This window comes from Leuciscus leuciscus (genome assembly GCF_965113295.1).
Source record: "Leuciscus leuciscus genome assembly, chromosome: 9".
Classification (NCBI taxonomy): Eukaryota; Metazoa; Chordata; class Actinopteri; order Cypriniformes; family Leuciscidae; genus Leuciscus; species Leuciscus leuciscus.
Genome location: NC_138733.1, coordinates 25,505,970 through 25,528,666, shown reverse-complemented (window position 1 = coordinate 25,528,666; position 22,697 = coordinate 25,505,970). Strand labels below are relative to the sequence as shown.

The following is a 22,697-nucleotide window of genomic DNA, read 5'->3' as shown; positions in this document are numbered from 1 at the left end:
CCATCCATTTGTTGTGGATTTAAATTCAGTAGGTTCTTTTCGAGGAGAGCACAGAGCCCAGATAAATTGCTGAGCAGACAAGCTTGCACAGGATATTTAATCTTGTCATGTATTATTCATCCTAAACAAAATGTAAAAACCTGAATTATTCTTTTTGTAAATTAAATTTAAAAGCTTTTTCTCCCAAAGCTTTTTGCCGTAGCAAAATTGTAACCAGCATTTTATTGAAGATTTAATTGAGATTTGACAGTTACTTAAATCCAAATGGGCATAACTGGAAGTTGATTTCAGGCTGAACCACCTGTCTGACCAAACAGATGTTCAGAAAACTTGACCTTTAAATGCAAAGTTATATCTCAGTGAATAACCTATGAATGACTGAGATACTCATTACCATGGGAACATCTTTTGATAACTTCTAGATAATAGTGTTCCTTTAAGTGATTCACAATATAATATAATATAGTCTTTTTTTCTGGCTCTGTGCACCAGTGCGGGCCAAAAATAACCTCACGACAAAGGCTTCAACGCAGTCTCATTAGTTATGAGAGGCAGTTGGTTTTGCATTCAATACTGAAATCAGGACACTGCAAAGATGAATTTAAGGCAACAGGATTTGAATTTTATCATAAATTTCAATATTATAATTCACACATAATTCAAATCTTTTAGAAAACAAAGGTGTTTAAAAATAAACCAACAAATAACATTGGACAGGTTGGGTTAATTGTGGAATATTAATATTTCAGACATTTGAGACATGCAACTCCCAAGAAAACACTGTTAAGGACATTCATAACGATCAGAAGGCATCCTTCCATTCATGTTTGTGCAAGATTCACAAAATTTAAAACATATGTAACAATGAAGGGCGAACAATAACATTTTTGCACGTCAGACCAGACATACACACTCTCACTACTTTGCACACGCATACACACGCACACACACAAACACTATAATTCTTCTTTAGTGCTTTTCTGTAGTCCTTCTGTGTGTTCGCCGTTCTTCAACCACTTGTTAAACACCACAATAGGGTCTATGTTCCAGTGTTTGTGGAAGGAAATGGGGGTCTGGTGGGCCAAGAACTCCCTTGCGTAATCTTCTGGACGAGCCTGAGACAGAATACAAAAATAAACACAGGTGCAGATATGATTAGTGTTACCAAGTGAAACTACTACTGTTACAAACTTCCTGTTATTTGGTGACATTTAATGTGAAATCTTCCTTTAAAAAATATGATGTGATGTTTGATTGAACCCAAATGGCTTATAAACGAGCAGTGAAAGCAGTGTTAAAATGAATTAACAAATGAAGTTTGTTAAAAATGAAAATTAACAAATTTCTGTCACTGACTGAACTTCTTTTTTTTAGCAGTGAAGGGCGTCTATCATTTTGACAGATTCCAGCGAGGGTGATCTATTTGTACATTGTAACTGTAATTCCCACCCTGTCCAGTTGGTGGCGCATTTTAATTAGCTAATATCTAGTATTGTCTCATCTTTGATCTGAGTGCATGACGTCTTTGTCCAGCCTGTGGCTTTAGCAAAGTCTTTATAGAATCCGTAATGTCGTAATAATCCGGAATCCTTTTAAATAAAAGAGGCAATCGCTGATTGGTAAATCGTGTCACTGAAGCTGCTGTTAGAAGCTCCGGTTTCTAAAGAAACAGTCAGCGATCTGAGACCATAGACTGTAAAAAAATATGGACGACGCCCCTTCGCTCTCTTCCATTGGTGAGAACTGAAGCCGCCAGTGTCCCGATATGGCGCTGACAATTTGGGGCTTGAGTTTGCACAGTAGCGATTTCGGGACCAGACCTGCGCAGTAGTGAGCAGGAAGTAAAGCCGCAAATCAAGGCCCCGCCCTCACTCTCGGTGTGAAATAATTCATTATAGACTTATAGAATTATAGCATCAAATAACTAGCTAAAAACAAACTTATTTTTAAAACAAACACTTGAATTTACATCAGCGTGATAAAAACTACAGTAAATGACAGAAACCACCTTCGGAAAAAAGATATGTGAAGTGTAATTAAATTGTTTAGTTGGTCTCAAGTCCCGTTGAATAACACGGGGAGGCGGGGTTTATGACCTATACTAGGACCAGTCACCGGGGGGGCGATCGAGACGTTTTGGCTTCACTTTTCAGGGCTTGTGCGGCACGCTTGTCTGAGACGCACGTTTAGGACTGAGCATGTGCATTGGCTGCTCCAGCCTAAAAAAAAGCAGCTTTTTTAAACACTATTTGAGAATAGGAAACCACATTTATGATACAGTTGTTGTCAGATTTCATTGGTGTTTTCAAATATGAAATTTAATCGTAAGCTTGGTGAACAGCTTTGGAGAATTTGATGTTTCCCTACTTAAATAGAGCTGTACTTGCATGGCTGAAATAGCTTCCCGAGAGGCATTTCAAAGCCTGCCGTCAAGTGAAATGCCTGAAAGGGACTTTTCTATTACAAATAATTGAAAAAATATCACAGCAGCTGAGTTGAAAAGTTTCTTCAAATGGCCAAATAGTTGTGATGTTGTTAATAAAAGACATTTCAAAAAGAGGGACTGATGCGTATTGCAAAAATATCACAGCAGCTGAGTTGAAAAGTTTCTTCAAATGGCCAAATAGTTGTGATGTTGTTGATAAAAGACGTTAAAAAGAGGGACTGATGCGGATGCGAAAAAAAAAGTTTAAAGTTGCCGGAATTATCGTAAATACAAGTAAATGTATTTACGATAGTAAACAAGTAAATACAAGTAAATACAATTATTAGTAAGAAAATTGGACAAGAACACCCTCCCAAGTCGTATTTACCACTGGGAAACTCATATGGTAAGTGACTTTCTGATTTGGGCGTGCCATAAACTTTAAACATGGCGGAGAAGAGAACGATTGCTGCTGTGGTGGCTATTCTTTATTAGATTTTTCCACAACAGCTTTATCACCTTGTCTTGTCTATACAGCCTGTATTTTACTTAAATTCCAGAATAGTCAGCAAGCTTTCTATCTAGATAGAGCAGTGAATGTCTATATTGTTGTCAATGATTGGAACACTAAATATCATTTTGGCTTTAATAAGATTTCCCCAATAAATAAGCAAGAATAAACCTGGTGTCATCCATGATTCCTGTTCTTTCAGACAACAAAGCACTTGAATCTTGAATTTCAGAAATGGGAAGTAGGAAATTTCCATTACAATTTGAAGGCAGCAAAAGTGCCAAAAGGACCAGGAGGAAGGTTTGAATTCAGTCGACTAACTTTAGTTCAGTTAATCATTTACGTGTTTTGTTCATATTTTAATTGTATTTTGTAATATTGCGTTGTTCATATTTGCCTGTTCAGACACAAAAGTCTTGTTTTAGAGGCCGCTGTTACTGCAACAAACATGCATCTGCTTCGTGTAGTGTTGAACATGAAAAGTGATGCAGTCTCTGTTCATCTGTTCTCGAACAAAAGCCTATTATCATTAAAAATATGAAATTTAAAATGAAGGGTAATAATAGATTGACAAAATTTGTTCGACCCTGTCCATCAAAATGAGTCTAAAGCAACCACTGAGTTATCAGTAAAACTTTGGTTACATAGCACTGCTAGTTGAGACCTTTGGTGACCTTTAGCATAATTTACTTAAATTATCAAGGAAATATACAGAGACCTGTATTATCCATCCTAAATTGGAAAGTGCACAAAATCATTGTGCACACACAGAACATAATCTTAGAAATCTAGTGCACTGAAAAATGAAGACCGACAGGAAAACAATTTGGGGCACTTACTGTGCAGCCAACACCTTGTGTACCTTTTGATAACTGGACACAACATTGTGTGCTGACAATAGGACAGGGTACGTCATTAAGTCCTGAAGGAGTCTGTGTATGTGCCATGACCTAGTTATACTTTTGATGACAAAAATGTTAAAAATAATATACAGAGAAGTCTGAAAATAAATAGATAAATAAATAAATAAATAATATAAGTACTAATATTTATTTTAGCAATAATAATTTTGAGTAGGAACACTGTTTGAGTAGGAAAAACATACTTCTGGAGACAAAAATGCTTATGAAATAATAAAATTATATAATAGCCTATAATAAGATTAGGTAAAAATGTATGCGTGTACCTGGTGGAACAGGGGACTGTGTGTGACAGGAACTCGTAGAGCATTGAGACACATGCCCAAAACCATGTCATCAGGAGCATCGTTACTGTAGCACTTACAGCCGCTGGCCAACAGCTGGACCACAGCCTCTCGACTGAACACCATCCTGCTCAATACACAACACAACAGCACTGTGTACAGTACGTGACTTCTTCAGTACAGGGCATTTCAAAAAACATTCATTGATCTATTGATTTGCCATTGTAAGTTTTGTGGGTCACACTTTACAGTAAGGTTTCATTAGTTAACATTAGTTAACATAAACTAAGAATGAACAATACTTCTACAGCATTTATTATTCTTAGTTAATGTTAATTTCAACATTTACTAATCCATTATTAAAATCAAAATTTGTATATGTTAACATTAGTTAATGCACTGTAAACTAACATTAACAAACAATAAATGGTAGTATGTTAATTAACATTAACAAAGATGAATACTGTAACAAGTGTATTTGCTCATTGTTAGTTCAAGTTAGTTAACACATTAAAGGGTTAGTTCACCCAAAAATGAAAATTCTGTCAGTAATTACTCACCCTCATGTTGTTCCAACCCCATAAGACTTTCGTTCATCTTCGGAACACAAATTAAGATGAGCCAGCTCTCAGACTTAATCAAAAATATCTTAATTTGTGTTCCGAAGATGAATGAAAGTCTTACGGGGTTGGAACAACATGAGAGTGAGTAATTACTGACAGAATTTTCATTTTTGGGTGAACTATCCCTTTAACTAATGTTAACAAATGAGAGCATTTGTGCATTTATCTGTAGGGCCAAATTAGAGAGCTCAGTTTCCAATTGTGGTTAGCAAACTTTGTCGTCATGACTATGAATTGTAAGATCAGACTGTCGTCATGGCAGTGATAACTGTTTGTATTTATACCAAATTATGTATTCATGTCAAAAAAAAAAACTTAACTTCAGTTTATATCTTGTTTTTTTAGGCAATTTAATGAAGTGTTTTGCCCCTGGTAGAAAATCACTATTCTTAGTAATTTTTTATTTATTTATTTTTTAATGTCAGTGGTCTTAGACTTTAAATATTGGATATTAAACTATTATTACAAACCTATTTTGTCTATAAACACACACACACATGCACGCACGCACGCACGCGCAAATCAGTTGTTTTAATGCTACAAGTTAATTTATGCATCACAATATTATAAAAAAAAATCGATTTATAGATTTTTATTTGATTTACAGATTTTATTTAATGTTATTATTAAATTATTAGTGTCTTTGAAAATTAACTTTAAGTGAGTGTTCAACAACGAGAAAAGTTTTTCCTTTGCGTTTTTCGCATACAGACAACATTGTCAAAACAATCCCAGTTAACACAGATCTGCGAAAAAGACAAAAAAAAAGCTGTATTATGAATATAAGGCTAGTAGTTAGTGATGTCACTATGTGCCTATAGACTGAACACATAATATACGTACAGTACATGCGCATGGACATCACTGTTTTCACAAATTTGCATGGAGATGGAAACCCATTTTCAAAAGTTAGCATTTTCCCCAAAACGCCGTTGTCATGTAAATGATTTAGATGAACTTACAGATACTGTGTCAGCTTATATTACTTTTTGTGAGAATCTTTGTTATTCCCAGGAAAGAAATTGTAATTTACCAAAATAATAAACCATGGGTCACTAAATCGGTAAAAAATACAATTATTCAGAGAAATATTTGTTTTAATCAAGGTAATGTGACTCTGTATAAGGTATTAAAAAAACAAGTTAAAAAAGAACTTAAACTGGCAAGGCTTAATTATAGGGTCAAAGTGGAGGATATGCTGAGCACCGGAAATTCACGTTCTGCATGGGAGGGGGGGAAATCTATGATGGCGATGCAATGAGGTACCACAGTATTTGTCAGACCTGCTACACCCTTACGCTCAGTCAAGGTCACTTAGATCAGCTAATTCTGGTCTATTGCAAGTTCCGAGGACTAGATTAAAAAATAGAGGAGATCGTGCCTTCTCTGCCATCGGCCCTAAATTATGGAATAGTCTCCCGGTCCGTATCAGAATTGCCCCAACTCTATCGACCTTTAAGTCTACTCTTAAGACGTATTTCTTTTCTTTGGCGTTTAATATATCTTGACTCATTGTTTTATGATTTTACTTTCGTGTGTTATAGCCATTTTACAACCGGTGTTTGTAAACTGTAAAATGTTTATTCTTATATTTTATCATTACTAGTGTTTTTATCATTTTCTTTTTTCTCTCTTTGTGTGTACAGCACTTTGGTCAACTTCGGTTGTTTTTAAATTGTGCTTTATAAATAAACATTGTATTGTATTGTATTGTATTCTAAAAAACGTAACATTTCTCTTGATGGGAAGCTTGATTTTGATCTTTCTAATGATCTGAATGTTTTTTATAATCGTTTTAATAGTCATAATTTTAGAATTGCCCGTTTTTAATAATGCTACTCTGGACCAGAATAGGGCTAATGTTGATAAGGATATGGTTTTAAAACTTTTTCGAGGTGTAAGAGAGAGGAAAAGTCCTGGCCCGGATGGTTTTGGAGGCCGTATTCTTAAAAATTGTGCGGAACAACTGGCAAATATTTTTTGTTTCATTTTTAAAATGTCATTGAGTCTTCATAAGGTTCCTCGTCTTTGGAAGGGGTCTATTATTGTACCTGTGCCTAAGAATAAAGTACCAACATCTTTAAATGAGAACAGGCCGGTAGCACTTACGTCTCTGATAATGAAAACATTTGAAAGGATTGTGAACAATGCGCTTCTGACCACGGTACAGGTTCATCTAGATCCGCTTCAGCTTGCCAACAGCTCAGGCAGGGGTGTTGATGATGCGATATGTACCCTATTAAACATGATTTTGGCACACCTTGAGGGCGCAAAAACTTTTGTACGTTTTGGTTTTCATTGATTTTTCATCAGCCATTAATTGTATCCAACCTCATATCTTAGCAGAAGGGTTAAAGAGTGTTCATAATGTTGATTTTGGATTGATATGTCGGCTGATGGATTTTTGAACAAATAGGTCTCAACGTGTGAAAGTAAATGGTGTTTTATCTGATGTACTTTTTCTTCTACTGGGTCACCGCAAGGATGTGTTCTTTCACGTCTTTTATTTATGCTTTATACCAATGAGTGTCGGACGCAACTAGAGAGGCGTCATATTGACTTATTGGTTCTGTATTGACAGATTTTACTGATTGGTGTAAATTGTCCTTTTTGGATATCAATGTATTTAAAACTAAAGAGATGATTGTAGATTTTGGGAAGAATCGTACAGCCATCTCTCCTGTGGTTTTTAATGATCATGCTGTTGAGATTGTACATCAATTTAAATACCTTGGTACTGTAGTAGATGAAAAGTTGACTTGAGGCTCATGTGGATGCTGTGTGTAAGAAAGCCCACCAGCGTATGTATTTTTTACGGAAGCTTTGTGGTTTTAACGTGGATAGTACTTTATGGAAATGTTTTATTCTTGTTTAATTGAGTCTGTTATTACTTTTTCATTTGTGTGTTGGTATGGATCACTTAACCTTAAAAACAGAAATAGATGACAGGGAACTGTTAAAGTGTGTGGTAAGATTGTTGGCACCACCCTGAATGATTTGAATAGTTTGTACAAAGCCAGGACTCTGAGGAAGGCCGAGTTAATGATGAGAGATTCCAGCCATCCTTTGCAGAATCTTTTTAAGTTGTTACCTTCTACTCGCAGATATTCTTTACCACTTTGTAGGACTAATAGATTTAAAAATTATTTTGTACCAGCTGCCATTGGTTTTTTAAATTATTTAGAGTAATTCATTAAGGAAGTAGTTTTTATTTTTATTGTATGGATTACTGCTGGCTGTGAAACAAATTGTCCCTTGGGGATAATACAGTTGACCTAACTTAACATCTGGTTAGGACACCATGTTAAGTAAATAATGTCAAAAAGGTTGTTTTCCTCGTAAAGCAGACACTCACCCCCCACCACCAGTGATGTAACTGTATCCTCCCTGACCCAGTCCGTACCCATAGCGCTCTCCCAGACACACTGGCTCTCTGGAGTCATAGCAGCTCAGCAAGGCTTGCAGTCTGGGCAAGCTGTGAGAACAAAACACTTAACACATTATGCCACCCACTAAACGTGTAAATTGATTCCTTGTAAAAACATGCAATTTCCCAGACTACAGGCATATGTCACATGTATATACAGAAACAGACAGCCTTACCTTATAAGAGTATCATCATCTACAATCAACAGCCAATCAGTCTTGGGCACGTGACTGCTCAAAAATCTTCTTAAGATGGCGAATGTTTTCCCACAGTGACCTGCAAACAGATAAATATGGTATCTTGTTTCCGCCAAGAAATAAAAAAATAAAAAGGTAATTGTGACTTTTTTTCTTGCAATTGCAAGTTTAATATCTAACAATTCAGACTTTTTTTCTCTCAGAATTGTTTTTATATTGATAGAATATTGACAGAATTGATTGTTTTATCATGCAATTCTGACTTTTTTTTCTCACAATTCCGAGTCTATAACTTGATTATTTTTTCCCCCTCAGAATTGTGTGATATTAGTTTGGAATTGTACGAAAAAAAGTCAGATATAATCTAATCTTGCAATTAAAAAGGTAATTCTGACTTTTTCTCTCTCTCTCGCCATTGTGAGTTTATATATCACAATTCGGACATTATTTCTTCCCATTCCTAGTTTATAACTTGCAATTCTGACTTTTTCTTCTCAGAATTAGGAGATATAAAAATAAGTCAGAATTGTGAGATAAAATACTCAGAATTAGCTTTTTTATTTTATATTCTGCGACATAAATAAAAGTATTAAAAGTAAAAGTAAACAAAAGTACATAATTTGCATTGGGAACTTTCAAGAAATGTCAGCGTGCACCTTCCTAAAAAGCTTCTTTTTTTTTTCTTCTTTTTTTTTACAGCCAGAGGTCAGTTGACTTTGTCTGACTTTGCTGAGAGCTTTACAAGTTTTCACCTCTTGACCTCAACGCTGCCATTCAGCTGTCAGAAAAAAACTGCAAATTAATGCACTCTGTCCATCCACGGGCTGAATGGGAAATGCGATGAGAACGGAACTCTATATCTCCCTTATGTACCCTTTGGATAAGTGCTGCAGACATGATGTGATATCAGCTGGAAATGTTTTCCTAAGCCAAGAATCAGATTTTGATATTGAATAGAGAATGTGCACCGTAAGCGGAAAGACCCCAAAGAAACTGCACTGGTGACAATAATGCGAGAAAAGCACGAATGTGGCAGCGACAATGAAGGCTAAGGTAAGAGAGCAGAACAGGATGTGCTTGCTGTCAGACTGCACAGGGAGAACAGGACCCCTTTCACAACAAATATCAGAGGCCCCTGTAATGTGCCGGCCATCGGATAGCTTGCAGCCACCAGTTAAATCCACCCTCAAGACAACAATGATGGGAACAAGACTGAAAAGATTGAAAAATGGCACAAATTCTAGGTAAAAGAATTAGACAGGAACGTGTCAACCAGAGTTGTGCAAAATTCAGAAGTAGCTCCCTTTCAATTCATAAGTGTGAATTTGAATTAAATCGGCCATACCCTTAGATTTGGAAGTTGAGCTGGATTTGAACTGGAATGACAGGAACAGGACTGAACACCTTGATTGGCCTGGCTGTGTAAATTGGAGCATTGTCTTGCGCGAAAAAACAAACCTTCGAGTTGGGGAAGGAAGCATTTTTTCTTTCAGAACAATCTTGTACGTGGCTTGAGTCACGCATCCTTCTCAAAGACGTATATGCCATATTCTAGCCTTACAGAAGAACCACCAGATCAACACCAATCCTCCACAAAATTACTCAGTGGGTGCGAGAGACTGTGGGTTGTAGGCCTCTCCAGGTCTCTGTCTAACCATTAGAGGACCAGGTTGTTGGGTAAAGATGAAAACTGGACTCATCAGAAAAGATCAGAATCAGGAAGATCCGTCTTTGTGAAGGATGCGTGACTCAAGCCGTGTACAAGATTGTCCTGGAAGAAAACATGCTTCCCCGTCTCGAAGGATTGGTTTTTCCCGCAGGACAATGCTACAATCCACACAGCCAGGCCAACCAAGGTGTAGATGGAGGACCACCAGATCAAGACCCTGTCATGGCCATCACAATCTCCAGACCTGAACCCCACTGAAAACCTCTGGAATAAGTGTCACCAGCCATTAAATAAAGCCAAGCTGCTTGAACTTTTTCACCAGGAGTGGCATTAAGTCCCAACAGCAATGTGACCGACTTATAGGGAGCATGCCAAGACGCACGAAAGCTTTGATAGGAAATCAGGGTTATTCCACCAAATATTGATTTCTGAACGCTACCCAAAACATTAGTATTGTGTTTAAAAATGAATATAAACTTGTTTTCTTTGCATTATTTGAGGTCTGAAAACATGGCATCTTTTTTCCATTATTTTGATCAGTTGTCATTTTCTGCAAATAACTGCTCTAATTGAATATATTTTTATTTGAAATTTGGAAGAAATGTTGTCAGTAGTTAAATAAATAAAAAATCGTAATTTTACTCAAACAGATACATATAAATAATAAATCAAGAGAAACTGCTAATTTTGCAATGGTCTCTTGAGTATTTTTAGAGCTTTATATATAATATATGGATCGATAGATAGATATACTGTAGTGACAGTAAATAGTGACTTTTTCATCCCTCTTAATTTTAAACACAGTGATAAACAGCTTCACTTTCGTCACTATCTGCCAATGATAAACGCAAGAATACGCATTTAATTTGGCTTTGACATCATTTGAGATTAAGAGAGCGAATTCATTTTATCTATTGAAGAGGGTTTTTAGTCACAGACATTAGGCCTATGTCAAATGAATATCATTATGAATAAACAAAGTAGAGAGAACAGAGGAACAGAATGTGTCAAGAGCATTTTAGAACATCAAACAAAAGGGAGAAGGTAATCAAACGAAAGATTGACCCATCGGAGGTACTTAAAAAAAAAAACTTGTGGCTCGCATCTGACTTCCTGTTCTAATCAGAAGATAAGCACCAAGTTCACTTCAGCATTATGATCACATTCGCGTAGGTCACCAGTAACAGACTGCCATGGAAGTGCAGCTTATCAGCTTGTGGGTTGGTAGTGATGGAAAGAGATTGATAGAGAAATTGACCCTAGAGCACACAGCATTTACTAACCGCTTTTTACATTAATTAGGGCATTATGCAATCATCAGAAAACAGCCGAACATTTCTGATGATATCAGATTTTCCCAGAAAAGAATCTGATCAGACATTTTTAATCATTCCAGCTGGTGTCACAACATCTGAGGTTTACAACAAACATGTTTATCTAGGTTAGAAGACTTATGCATTCACATCCATATTACACCTCTATTCAACCCGTCCTTAGAATCAGAGTCCCAAAAATTCAATACAATACTGGATTCAGTCTGAGTGCTAAACTTTTTCTATACATGTCAGAGGTCTTGGCCTTCTCAACAATTAAAATCATAACAGTACAGTACCATTTTGACATAATTATTAAATTGATATTACATTTTTTGTAGTAAAAGCTATTTTAGTCATTTTAATGGCCTTCTGCATGCATTACATGCTATTAAAATATTAATATAAATAAAAATACAATAAAATAAATAAATAAAATTGTGTCCCAATGAATAGCATCGCAAGGTTAAAACCCTTTTAGCTATTCTGGTTGTTGTTGTTATTATTATAACTTTTTTAAATAAAAAAATATATATCATGCTACGTCCTGTGACGTAGTCTTGTTTATATTGTGCTGGTGATTGTTTTCTCCCTTCCTTCTATCTTCTCTCTCTCTCTCTCTCTCTCTCTCTCTCTCTCTCATGCAGAACTCCAAATCGTCCGCAGCTGATGCTAATTAGCAGGAGCGTGGCTTTGTATAAAGCAGCAAAGAAGCTATTTAACATACTGCTCAAACATTTGCGGTCAGTACGATTTGAAAGAATTTTGAAGGAAATTGATGCTTTAAAAGGGGTGCATTAAATTGATCACATTTATAATGTTATAAAATAATTCTATTTTAAATAAATGCTGTTCCTTTGAACATTCTTTACTACTGAAAATCAGGACATGTCTCACGGTATCAACAAAAATATTAAGAGAGAGAATATAGGGAGAATAAATATTTCTCGAGCAGCAAATCAGCATATTAGAATGATTTCTGAAGGATCATGTGACCCTGAAGACTGATTAATGATGCTGAAAATGCAGCTTTACCATCACAGGAATACATTACTTTTTAAAATATATTAAAATAGAAAACAGGTATTTAAAATTTTAATAATACTTCAAAACAATACTTTTTAATGTATTTTTGGTCAAATAAATGCAGTCTTGGTGAGCATAAAAGACTTTCCAACACCAAACCTTTTAATGGTGAATTTATACCCAATTTTGCACCCACATTTGGAAAGTGCCAGTGACAGCTTGACTATGAGTGCAGTCCCTAAGATTGAAACACCGAAATGAAATATTGTTATTTCCAATAATAGACCTAGACACTGATTTCACGTCACGAATTTACCCAGTATGAGAACAGATTTGAGCACTCACCCCTTTCTGTGTTTGGCACTCCCAGATTGATGGTCGGTATAGAGGGATCTGCGTAATCGCTGTAATACTCCAGCAGTGAGGCTTGTTTACCCCATGTTTTCTTCACCACAGGAACTGTTGTGTGGGAATAGAGAATCAATCAGTACTTCAACACATAAGAGATAACTCCCACAATCCTCAGAACACTGCGGTGGGGGGTGGTGGCGTTGCCGCTGTCGTAGAAATTTTAAACTGTATATTAAACTAACCATGTTTCTAACATCTAACCTTATTAAACATCTAACATTTGAACAGGATGTACTGTACGAAACCAATGGAAAACTTTGAGTGTGTGCGTGTGTGTGTGTATAAATAACACAGTTTGGGAAATGAAACTAGACAGTCTGTTAGAATCGTGTGATTAACAAATGAAGTCATCATTAAAACAGAGTTTGCTTGTGCTAGTGACAGAGGAAAAAGGTTGGGTCTTTTGAACCAATTGAACCAATCATATTGAAGGTGACATGTTAGTCTTATTTGTTTTCTCGATTCTATAAAAACTGTTGTATCTGTGTTTTACGGTGGGATTCTCAATGGAATTTGTCTGAGATCTTTGGCCTTGCTTCTTGGGAGAGATTCCCTGAGAACTGCTCGGGAAGTTCTCCTGGCCGTAATAAAGGCATTTAAAGGACATTTGCTGAAAGTCTGTCTGTTATTACTGCTGCGCAGCAGGTCAGTTTAGGGAAGCAGTAAGTTAGAGAAAGAGACTCGACCAGTTGTCGACGGAAGACGCAAAGAGCTAGAGTATAAAGGTTATTAAGTGTCGATTTGTAGACGCTCGGTGTCGATCAGTAGACGCGACAGATTTGATTTATTAAGTGTCGATTTGCAGACGCTAGATGTATTCTAATCTATGAATACATTTTGAAAACATAAATCATAGTTTCTCATTTTATTTGACTTATCTTATAATTTTAGTGTATAGAATGAGTAAGGCTGTTTTCTTTAGGATGACAAAAAGTAACATGTTCAGGCTGATTAATTTTTTTGCTGTCTACCTCAGTGGTCTAACAGCGCTCGTCAATGTCAAAATGATCGAGATGACCAATCAAATCAAAGGCGGCGGGCCCTACTGAGAGTTTGTGGAAAGATGTAAGTAGATGCAAGTATTAGACAACTCTTATACGACAGAAATGTTCAGCGACCGACAGTAATAGACTATCTAGTGATGCAAACTACTCAACCCTTTTATTGAATTTTGCCGTTTTTAATTGAAAATATGTGATTATGATTCAAGTAGGCTACTTCATAAATTAATTATCTATGTTCTGCAGGTAAGAGAGACACACATTTGTAACAAGCTATTCCAACTGTAATATTAATGCTTAATTTACAACAGGAGCAGTATTATCTAAAAATAATTGAAGGGGAAATATCATGTTCTTCCAAATGCCAAATACTTCAAAGCGACTTGCAAGATGTAATTATGATAATCAGTGCAATTAGATGCAACTGATGTGTCAGATGGTCCTCTGAATTCAAACTGCAACACTTTATCTGTCTCGTAAAGTTTGAATTAATGTCTGGTACTTAGCAACTGCTCAGAGTTGCCATGAAGGGCTCTAATAATGTAGAGAAGACTGGAGTGATGCCCGCCGGGGCACTCGGCCAAAAATCTCTCAATACCAAGTTGCTTCGGAGGTCAAACATTGACGCTCGCCGAACAGTTAAAGCGAAAGAAAACATCAGACTGTTTCATCAGCGATAACTTTTTAACTTTTCGCACGACCTCAGACACATGATATTACTACTACTACTACTTATAAAGTGCTCTTGTGAAGAACAGGTGGGACCCTTGAGAGCGAGGCGGCGACGTATGAGTTAAGAGCACGGATTATAAAGGACGTACCACTCACCTCTGTCAGAATGGAACTTCTTACAAGTTTTCACTGCTACAAAGATGTTTTCACAATTAACAGGCTGGCCCTGGGGACACAGGTGAAGAGAAAGTTTTGACAGATTGCTTAATGCTCAACAACATGATGAAAGTGCTCAGCAGAACACCTCATGTAAAGTGTTTTTTTTCTTCAACATAATCAGACACAGACACTGAATTGGCAATAATTGTGCTTTTATATACAGAAGTATCCATTTCTTAAGAAAGTTTAGTACACCTCTACATTTACCACTATATCAAGGGCTAAAATTAGTATTGTGTCCAAATTAGTTTAACAAAAATAAATAAGGAAGCACTTTATAAGGACCTCAATAACCTGAATGGGTTTGATCATAAGCATTGAAATACCTAGTATCATCATGCTAAGCAGTGTTGATATCGTCAAGACTAAAACTATTAAGAACTACTTTATTGATAACAGAAATCATTTAGATTGAAGTTTTAAAAAAACTAAAACTGAAATTGAATGTGTATGTCATACACATATATACATATACATAGGAAATCTTTGCAAGAAAGCAAATAGAGAATACTATAATGTCTAAATTTAATGGGTGAATATATTTTTATTCCAGAAAAAAAAATATATATATATATATATAGCTGTGAAGACGGTCACAATTTTAATTTTGGAGGCTTAATGTGAGGGATGTTGCGCTTTAATGCGTTTAGTCACCCCTAACAGATGTTTAATGCTTAATTTGCCACCTTGAATCACAGCAGGTGTTTACAAACCATTTCAATCACCAGAGTATCATACTTACAATGCCAAGTCTATTTACTCGCTTAAGTAATTTTTACTTGCATTTTATACTTGTTATTTCTAACCACCTTATTCCTGATGAACCTCCTGCGTTTTGAATTATGGGTGGCACTTCCGGTTTGGGGAACTTCCATTCAAAAAGACTGAAACAAATCATTTCAATCATAAGGTTGTCCTACAAATAAAGCTTATCCATCAGTTTGACTCAATAAGCTATCAGTTTTCTTTCATGTTGTTTTTAAGAATAACACAAGTATAACACTTGGTATTTTAACGTTACATGTTTTAACAAAGAATAGGCCCTATCTATGGCAAGAGCTCTTTTCAGTCACTGCATTCTTTTCCTCATGATTATTTTCTTTTTTTCCTTTTGCATTTCACTGCTAAAGTATGAAAAAGGTCAACATATACTGCACATTTGTGGTCTGTTCTCCCGATTTAATTTACAATATATGCCATTATAATTCACTGGAATGCACGAAAAGTCTCTTTCCAGCATTGTTTTCACAGGTAAATACAATTTATTATCAGTCAAAATGACTGAAATCACTTTGAAATAGTATCACGCAATGCTGAAGTAAATATATATATCTATCATATGTTACATAATGCAGATTACCACAGTCATATTTAACCGCCCGATTTTGCTGTGGAAAGATTCACGCTTTTGGGGTTATTCATGGTCTGTTTAAAGTACCTTGTTGATGCTTTTACACTTTTGAATGTCCTTTTAATGTTAAATGATTAAATGATGAGTAGAATAATGTAATGTCATTGTACACAGTATATATAAAATATATTATTGCGTCCATATAGCTATTCTTTCACTGATTGTTTACAGCTTTACACCCATAATTCGCGCAAAGCGTCATGGGGCGTAGGAATAATGTGGATACATGCTTTAAAAGTCTCAGATTGGAATAAAGGCAACAGAAAACATCTGCCCTTCCAAACCAAACTTGTGATTTTCACACTTTCAACAGACACAGCAGTCCAACTTCTTTTTGTATTATGCTAATGTTTGTTTTTATGTATTTCTGGTTAAGTTTTTGGTTCTAAATCTGAGGAGAGCATGCAAAGGCCTGATAATCGTAACTCTGAGATAAGAGCGCTCAGCGCTGCTTCAGGGAGATATTGCTTTGATCTGAGCACGCTGTGAATACCAGGAGATTCTGTATGTTGAAAAAGCATCGGGGCAGGAGACGAGCTGATAAATGACCTGATAAAGTTTGTACATTTTAGAATAATCTGCAGTGAAGATGTCTGTTGATATCATGCTGATATCATGCTGAAAATAGGCATGTTATTTAAAATATTTACACACAGGAACACGCACAGACGCAGTGTAACATTCACAATTGTCTGTATCTGAAAAAGAAAGTTACAAAAATGGAAATAAGGAGGTAAAATAGCCTCAAGCACAGCAGTTTATGAATTATTTAATATAATGTTTCAAAAAGAAACCACAAAGTGGCACTTAACATCAATGAGATTGTAATGGTTCATAACGGAACAGGCGACAGATGCTTTAATGCGCTTAATGGTGATGCAAATGGCCCAAACTCACAAATTCATAGTAATTTGCATAACGTTCGAAGCATAACAATTATGCAGTGAACACATGGTCACCGTCTTCAGACTGAAACAGGATGAAATGACCAGGAATGGATTAGGATAAATGGATTTTTTATTTGATTTATAATATTTGGTTGGGATCAAACCCAGATGTTCAGAGACTGAATTATTATACCTTAATTATACCTTTGGATAATTTGTTTTTTGAGGAGAGGATGAGGATAAGGTAGGAAAAAAAAATCTTAGGTAAAAAAACTCCTGAAAATCAGTTTGAGGGGGCAAATATTTCCCCTTATGGGCAAGTTCATTTCTGACAGTGGTACATGGTAATAAATATAAAAACACTGTTCATCTCGGACTTTGTTCAAAGTGTTGTTTCAAAGAGTACTTGAATCGATACTGGTCTGCACTTCTCATCAGCGTAGCCTAAATGGATTCGCTCCACGCTGTCCAGTGCATCACACAGCTTTGCCACACAGATTTTGATAGTTGGTCAGCAGTTTGCCAAATATCCTACATTACCTCCTAGGGATAATTATAGGTGCAGATGTGAAGTAAATAAATATTTATGAGATAAACTAATATTTCACAGCATGTGTAGGTGAATGTATGTCTACACAGAAGAAAGCTTTGTCTAGGCTCTGCTTCGGTACGGTTTGTGCCAAGTCATTAGTCTGGTTGTTTGATGAGAAAGAGGTGAAATGTAGTTGCAATAAATGCTTTAAGAATCTGTACAGCTGAAGAGCGGATGACTATTATTCTGTCAGGACCACAATCATCAAAGATGATTGACAATTAGCATACAGTTAGGATTGGCGGTGTGGTTCTGCAGCCTAGCATGGATAAGAGCAGGGACAGCAGCAATGACCCCCTTAGGGTAACAGAACAGAACCAACATGAATGTACTGCAGATCTCATTAATGTCAATGTTTTAATGTACAACATAAGAGAAATGAGTCTGATTCAAAGGGAAATCATGCCAAATCCTGACTGACAAGAGGAGCTGGGGATGGAGGAGGGTAATTAGCTCCTGAGAAACGCGATAGCTGCTAATAATACTGAAGGAGCTTATTTATGAATACAGTGATAGGCGTTGTATTCCTATAGGTAGACGTGGATCAGCTGAGAGTCAGCTGATGCGAGCTTGACTAACATGAACAGCCAGAACTAACGTTACGCTTGATTTCTGTAGCGCAAAACTGATGATGGCACGGTTTGATCTTTGGTTGACCAATCAGTGGAAAGGGGCGTTTAATTCTCACCCATGTAGAGATTGAATATTCAAGCGGTTTATGCATTTTGGTTTTATTGTGTATTATTTCGTTTTATTTATTGTGTGGCAATATAAAACAAAGTGTGATAAAAAAATCATTAAAAAAATCGGAAGAAACCCCCCCCCCCCCACATGAGATTAGTTTATTTATGTTCATGAGAAGGGTCAGATAAATTAACGATTTCTTCATTTTCCCATTTTGAAGAGAAAAACGAGAACAATTATCCGAAGGTACACGAAACAAACCCTGACACTGAAACTCCATTTCATTTACCCATTTCGCAAACGGTTTTATCCAAAACTTATATCCAGCATTATTATTATTATTTATTATTACTTATAGCAGTGTCCAATCTCAACTCAAATCGTACCAGAAGGTTTGCACTTTCTCCCTTGTCAGCCTTCTCCACATACTGATGAGGTGCGTGTGACAAGTGTGTTAAGCGCTCGATGTGGAGGTTACCTACACACAGTGGTGAATGGCTGCTGACAGTGGTGGCACAATATTGTGCTCTTGGATTTTGCTCTGGCAGCGTGCAAAGTTCTGGAACCCCTGTCAGTCGAGGTCCCTTTCCGTCCTCCCAGATGTATAGCGCCACCTGTAGGAGAGTAATAATAGAATTAAATGCAACGCTTTTAAATACAAAGCAATTCTTATTGCTTTAGTTTAGAGCAAGTAATAATAATGATAATAATAATAATAATAATAATAATATAAACTATTTTCTATAGCGCCTTTAAAAGTTAGACATCTCAAAGCACTTTACAAAAATACATTTAAATAAAAGAGAAATACAATAACATAAAAGAAATGCATTCATAAAAGTACATTCACATATACAATACAAAAATAAAAACAAGTTATCAAAACAATTCAAGAAGTAAATAATATAGAAGAAGATAGTTAGAAAGTAAAACAAATCAATCAATAAAGCTACACTAAAAAGTACGTTTTGACGGAAGTGTATTAAAGATTATTATTTTCTATTAATTTTGTCATTGTTTACAATCCTTTTTCCTGGTTTGCCTTATTAAGATTCCCCAATTTCATTTGCCCAGCCCTAGTTACAATCTCAGCCTTATATTTTAGTAAGTGGTCTTTCCAGGCCTGGTTATGAACAGTCAAGCCAGACATACGCTCACCTACACTCCATTTTACGACAAAATGCCTTCATTGCACGCAGGTCATCATTATACCAGGGAGCAGAACGTACAAAGGAAACAGATCGTGATTTTAAAGCAACAAATGAGTTCAGGCCAGTCAAGAGAACTGAATTTAACATAGAAACTTTGCACTCCAGTGCATCAGATGGAGAAAAACAACTTAACGAAGAATCAATAAAATCAGTGAAATCAGAGGGCTCAATAGATCTCCATTAGCTATAGTTAATGATGCGAGAAGAGGAAATGTGTATGTCAGGCAGTTCCATATTAAAAAAGATAGCCAATGATCAGACAGCCCTAAATCAGAGGTGGACAACGGAGACATAAATGAACCACTGAAATCACAAGGTCTGGCCTTTGTTATGTGTAGGACAGTGCACTAGCTGGTTCAAATCAAAGCACTCCAATAAAGACAAAAAATATTTTGTTGTTGTAGTTTTTTATGTCCATGTGGATGGTAAAATCCACCAGGATAAAAGCTCTCTCAAATTTGAGGCACAACAATGACTGCAAATCTGCTAATTCTGATAAAAAGTCTGTCTTTGGAGGCCTGCAGACTGTTGCTATGGCAGTAGTGAGGGGCGCAGAGACACTCAGAACAAGACATTCGTATGAGTTAAACTGAGGAACAGCCACGGGACTCTGTATTGTATTATTGATCATACAACACAATGATACCCCCAACTCTACCAGGAGATCATATAATCCGTAAGTTCATTAAAAAGAATATTATCTGAATCTTTGTGCCATGTTTCAGTTTAGCACACAAGGTCCAGTTTTTCTTCTGTAATATTTAATATTTAAATTATGATATCATTTGCTCCAAACCTGAATTAATTTCTTTCTTCTGTAGAACACAAAAGAAGATATTTTGACTGTTTTTGTTCACATGAAAGTCTAAAACAGCATGTGTCCCCATCAAAACACTAAAACTTTTTTAAGTTGGCAAGAAATGTAAGATGTGATTGTCATTTCTTCCCTGTTGTGACATCATTAACTTGTCAATCACAGCATTGAGTGCTCAAATATTTCCACTACTGATTTAAAAAAAAAAAAGACATTAGAATATATGTTGAGCAAGGATGCATTTATATTGATCAAAACATTTCTATTTCCTGTTCTTTTGAACTTTCTATTCATCACACAGCACAACTATTTACAACAAATGTTCCTTGAGCAGCAAATCAGTATTTTAGAATTTCTGAAGGATCATGTGACACTGAAGACTGGAGTAAAGATGCTGAAAATTCAGCTTTGTAATCACAGGAATAAATTACTTTTTAAAAAATAGATTAAAACAGAAAAACAGTTTAAATTATAATAATATATCACAACATTACTGTAATTTTGATTTTTAAAAATGCAGCCTTGGTCAGCATAAGAGACTTTGAGCGATAGTGTAGGTAAAGTCTGCTAAACGTTAATAGTTGCAGTGTTCGTTTTGTTTCTAGAGTGATGGTTTTCCACTGTTTTAGTGCACTGTTTTTCTTTATGGACACTTTAATGTAATCTAAAATTAAAATGATAAACAATTCAAAATAATAATATCAAGTGAGCCCATAGTCATCTCAAAATATACACTTTAAACATTCTTACCTCATGTTTTAGATCTATGGTGAAGTCTGATTTTAAAGGCTCATCTTCAATTTTGCTTGTCAACCTAAAATGTGAAATCACAGTAAAATTAGTGAAATACAAGGAAAATTACACAAAATACCTTCTCAAACATAACATTTCTAATGGCAAAATGGTAATACCATGTAATGTAATAGTATATGAAGATGGTAATTTTTTCAGTACCATAGTATAAATCTATAAAACTACCTGACATAATCTAAGATATAATCACTTAAACAATGCAAAGAATCCTTTTATTTTGTTTACCTTTCAGCAAAATAGCATGAATAATAAAATAGAATAATTTTTAGAATTTAACTTAAACCTAATCTATAACATCTAAAACATCATACTGGAAGACTTGATCCCTGGATCTGCTTTGTGTTCAGTTCAGCTGAGGGCAGAATTCAAACCTGTTAACAAGAGGGATACTAAGCGCCCATCCTGCAGAGAAGTCTGGGTACTCGAAAGCCACTGGGTTCTCAGAAAAGGCATAATGGTGGATGATGGTGGACTCTTCATCATGCAGTGCCTTGCCAAGAAACCACTCCTGAGGGCAAAACGTAGAGAGTAATGACACCGTGATGGTCATCTCAAGCTAAATCACACCTTAACAGCTGCCACCCGTTCATATGACACTGAAACATTACAGTTTCAAACTTGTTAACTAACTTTTCATTCTGTTTTTACAGTCAATCCGGCTCTGTACATACTGCCATAGGTTAATAATAATAATAATAATAATAATAAAGACAAAAGCAAACAAATGAAACAAATTTATTCCAGGAAAAGTTCTTACTCGTATTGTCACGTTGAATGCACTGTACAAGCGACTCATCATAATGTAGTTTACCTTATGCATGGTGTTATTTTGAAAAGGGTCAGGTGAACAGATTTGAATGAAGTGGAAACCTGAGACAAGTCACGTGTTTATTAGTATGGCAGCTGTAACTGGCTTTCATTGTCAAATTTCATTAATATGAAATTTGTAAAAAACGTTTACATATAGTATAACATCTAATGTAGAAAATGGCAGGTGGCATATGTCAGGTGAAAAAGATTCACTCATTGAATTATTTCCCTTCATTACATTCATATATGGAAAAAAAAAATAGGTTGAGGTAGTTGAGTTTCTGCTTGGTAGTGTGTATTTATATTATATGCGTTTATGGATTTTTTTCAGGATAAGAACCGCAAATTACATGAATATCACTTCTGGGCTATGACATATTTTGCTATTTAATGTGATTTCTGTTAGGAGGGTTTTAACATTGATAAAAGTAGCATCTTGGAGAGTCTTTCAGTGCATACACAATAAATCTTTTCACTTTTCCATGACAAGATCAATGTAAATCAGCTTTCAGCATTAAGTGCTTTTACTCTTGAATAAGGCATTCAAAATAATTAATGTTGTCTAAAAAGTCTAAAAAGCATTAAGGTTACATTCATAATAGAAGTAGGTGGTGCCAATTCAAAATATATTGGTCATATATTTAAACAGCATCAAAGACTGACACCAAAGAGAAGAAATTGTTGAATAAAGTCGGAAATGTTTGATTTTTTTTTTTTTTTTTTTTTTTGCACAAAAAGTATTCTCGCAAGCTCTTTTGATTTCATCAAAAATATCAT

The 22,697-nt window shown here is 35.6% G+C and overlaps 1 protein-coding gene across 2 annotated transcripts in view; it reads right to left on the bottom strand.

Moving 5' to 3' along the window:
* Positions 1–600: 600 nt before the first annotated feature.
* b3glcta (beta 3-glucosyltransferase a) overlaps positions 601–22,697 on the bottom strand; it is a 72,600-nt gene continuing 50,503 nt past the window's right edge. The window contains exons 7-15 of one of the 2 annotated variants that reach the window (XM_082179718.1): positions 21,482–21,618; positions 21,048–21,111; positions 18,659–18,886; positions 14,636–14,705; positions 12,741–12,854; positions 8,367–8,466; positions 8,119–8,238; positions 4,123–4,267; positions 601–1,115 (exon numbers count right to left, since the gene is read on the bottom strand). In XM_082179718.1, the coding sequence (XP_082035844.1) occupies positions 957–1,115; positions 4,123–4,267; positions 8,119–8,238; positions 8,367–8,466; positions 12,741–12,854; positions 14,636–14,705; positions 18,659–18,886; positions 21,048–21,111; positions 21,482–21,618 (1,137 nt within the window). In that variant the 3' untranslated portion in view covers positions 601–956. The remainder of the gene's footprint in view (positions 1,116–4,122; positions 4,268–8,118; positions 8,239–8,366; positions 8,467–12,740; positions 12,855–14,635; positions 14,706–18,658; positions 18,887–21,047; positions 21,112–21,481; positions 21,619–22,697) is intronic. The other variant, XM_082179719.1, reaches the window with a different exon arrangement.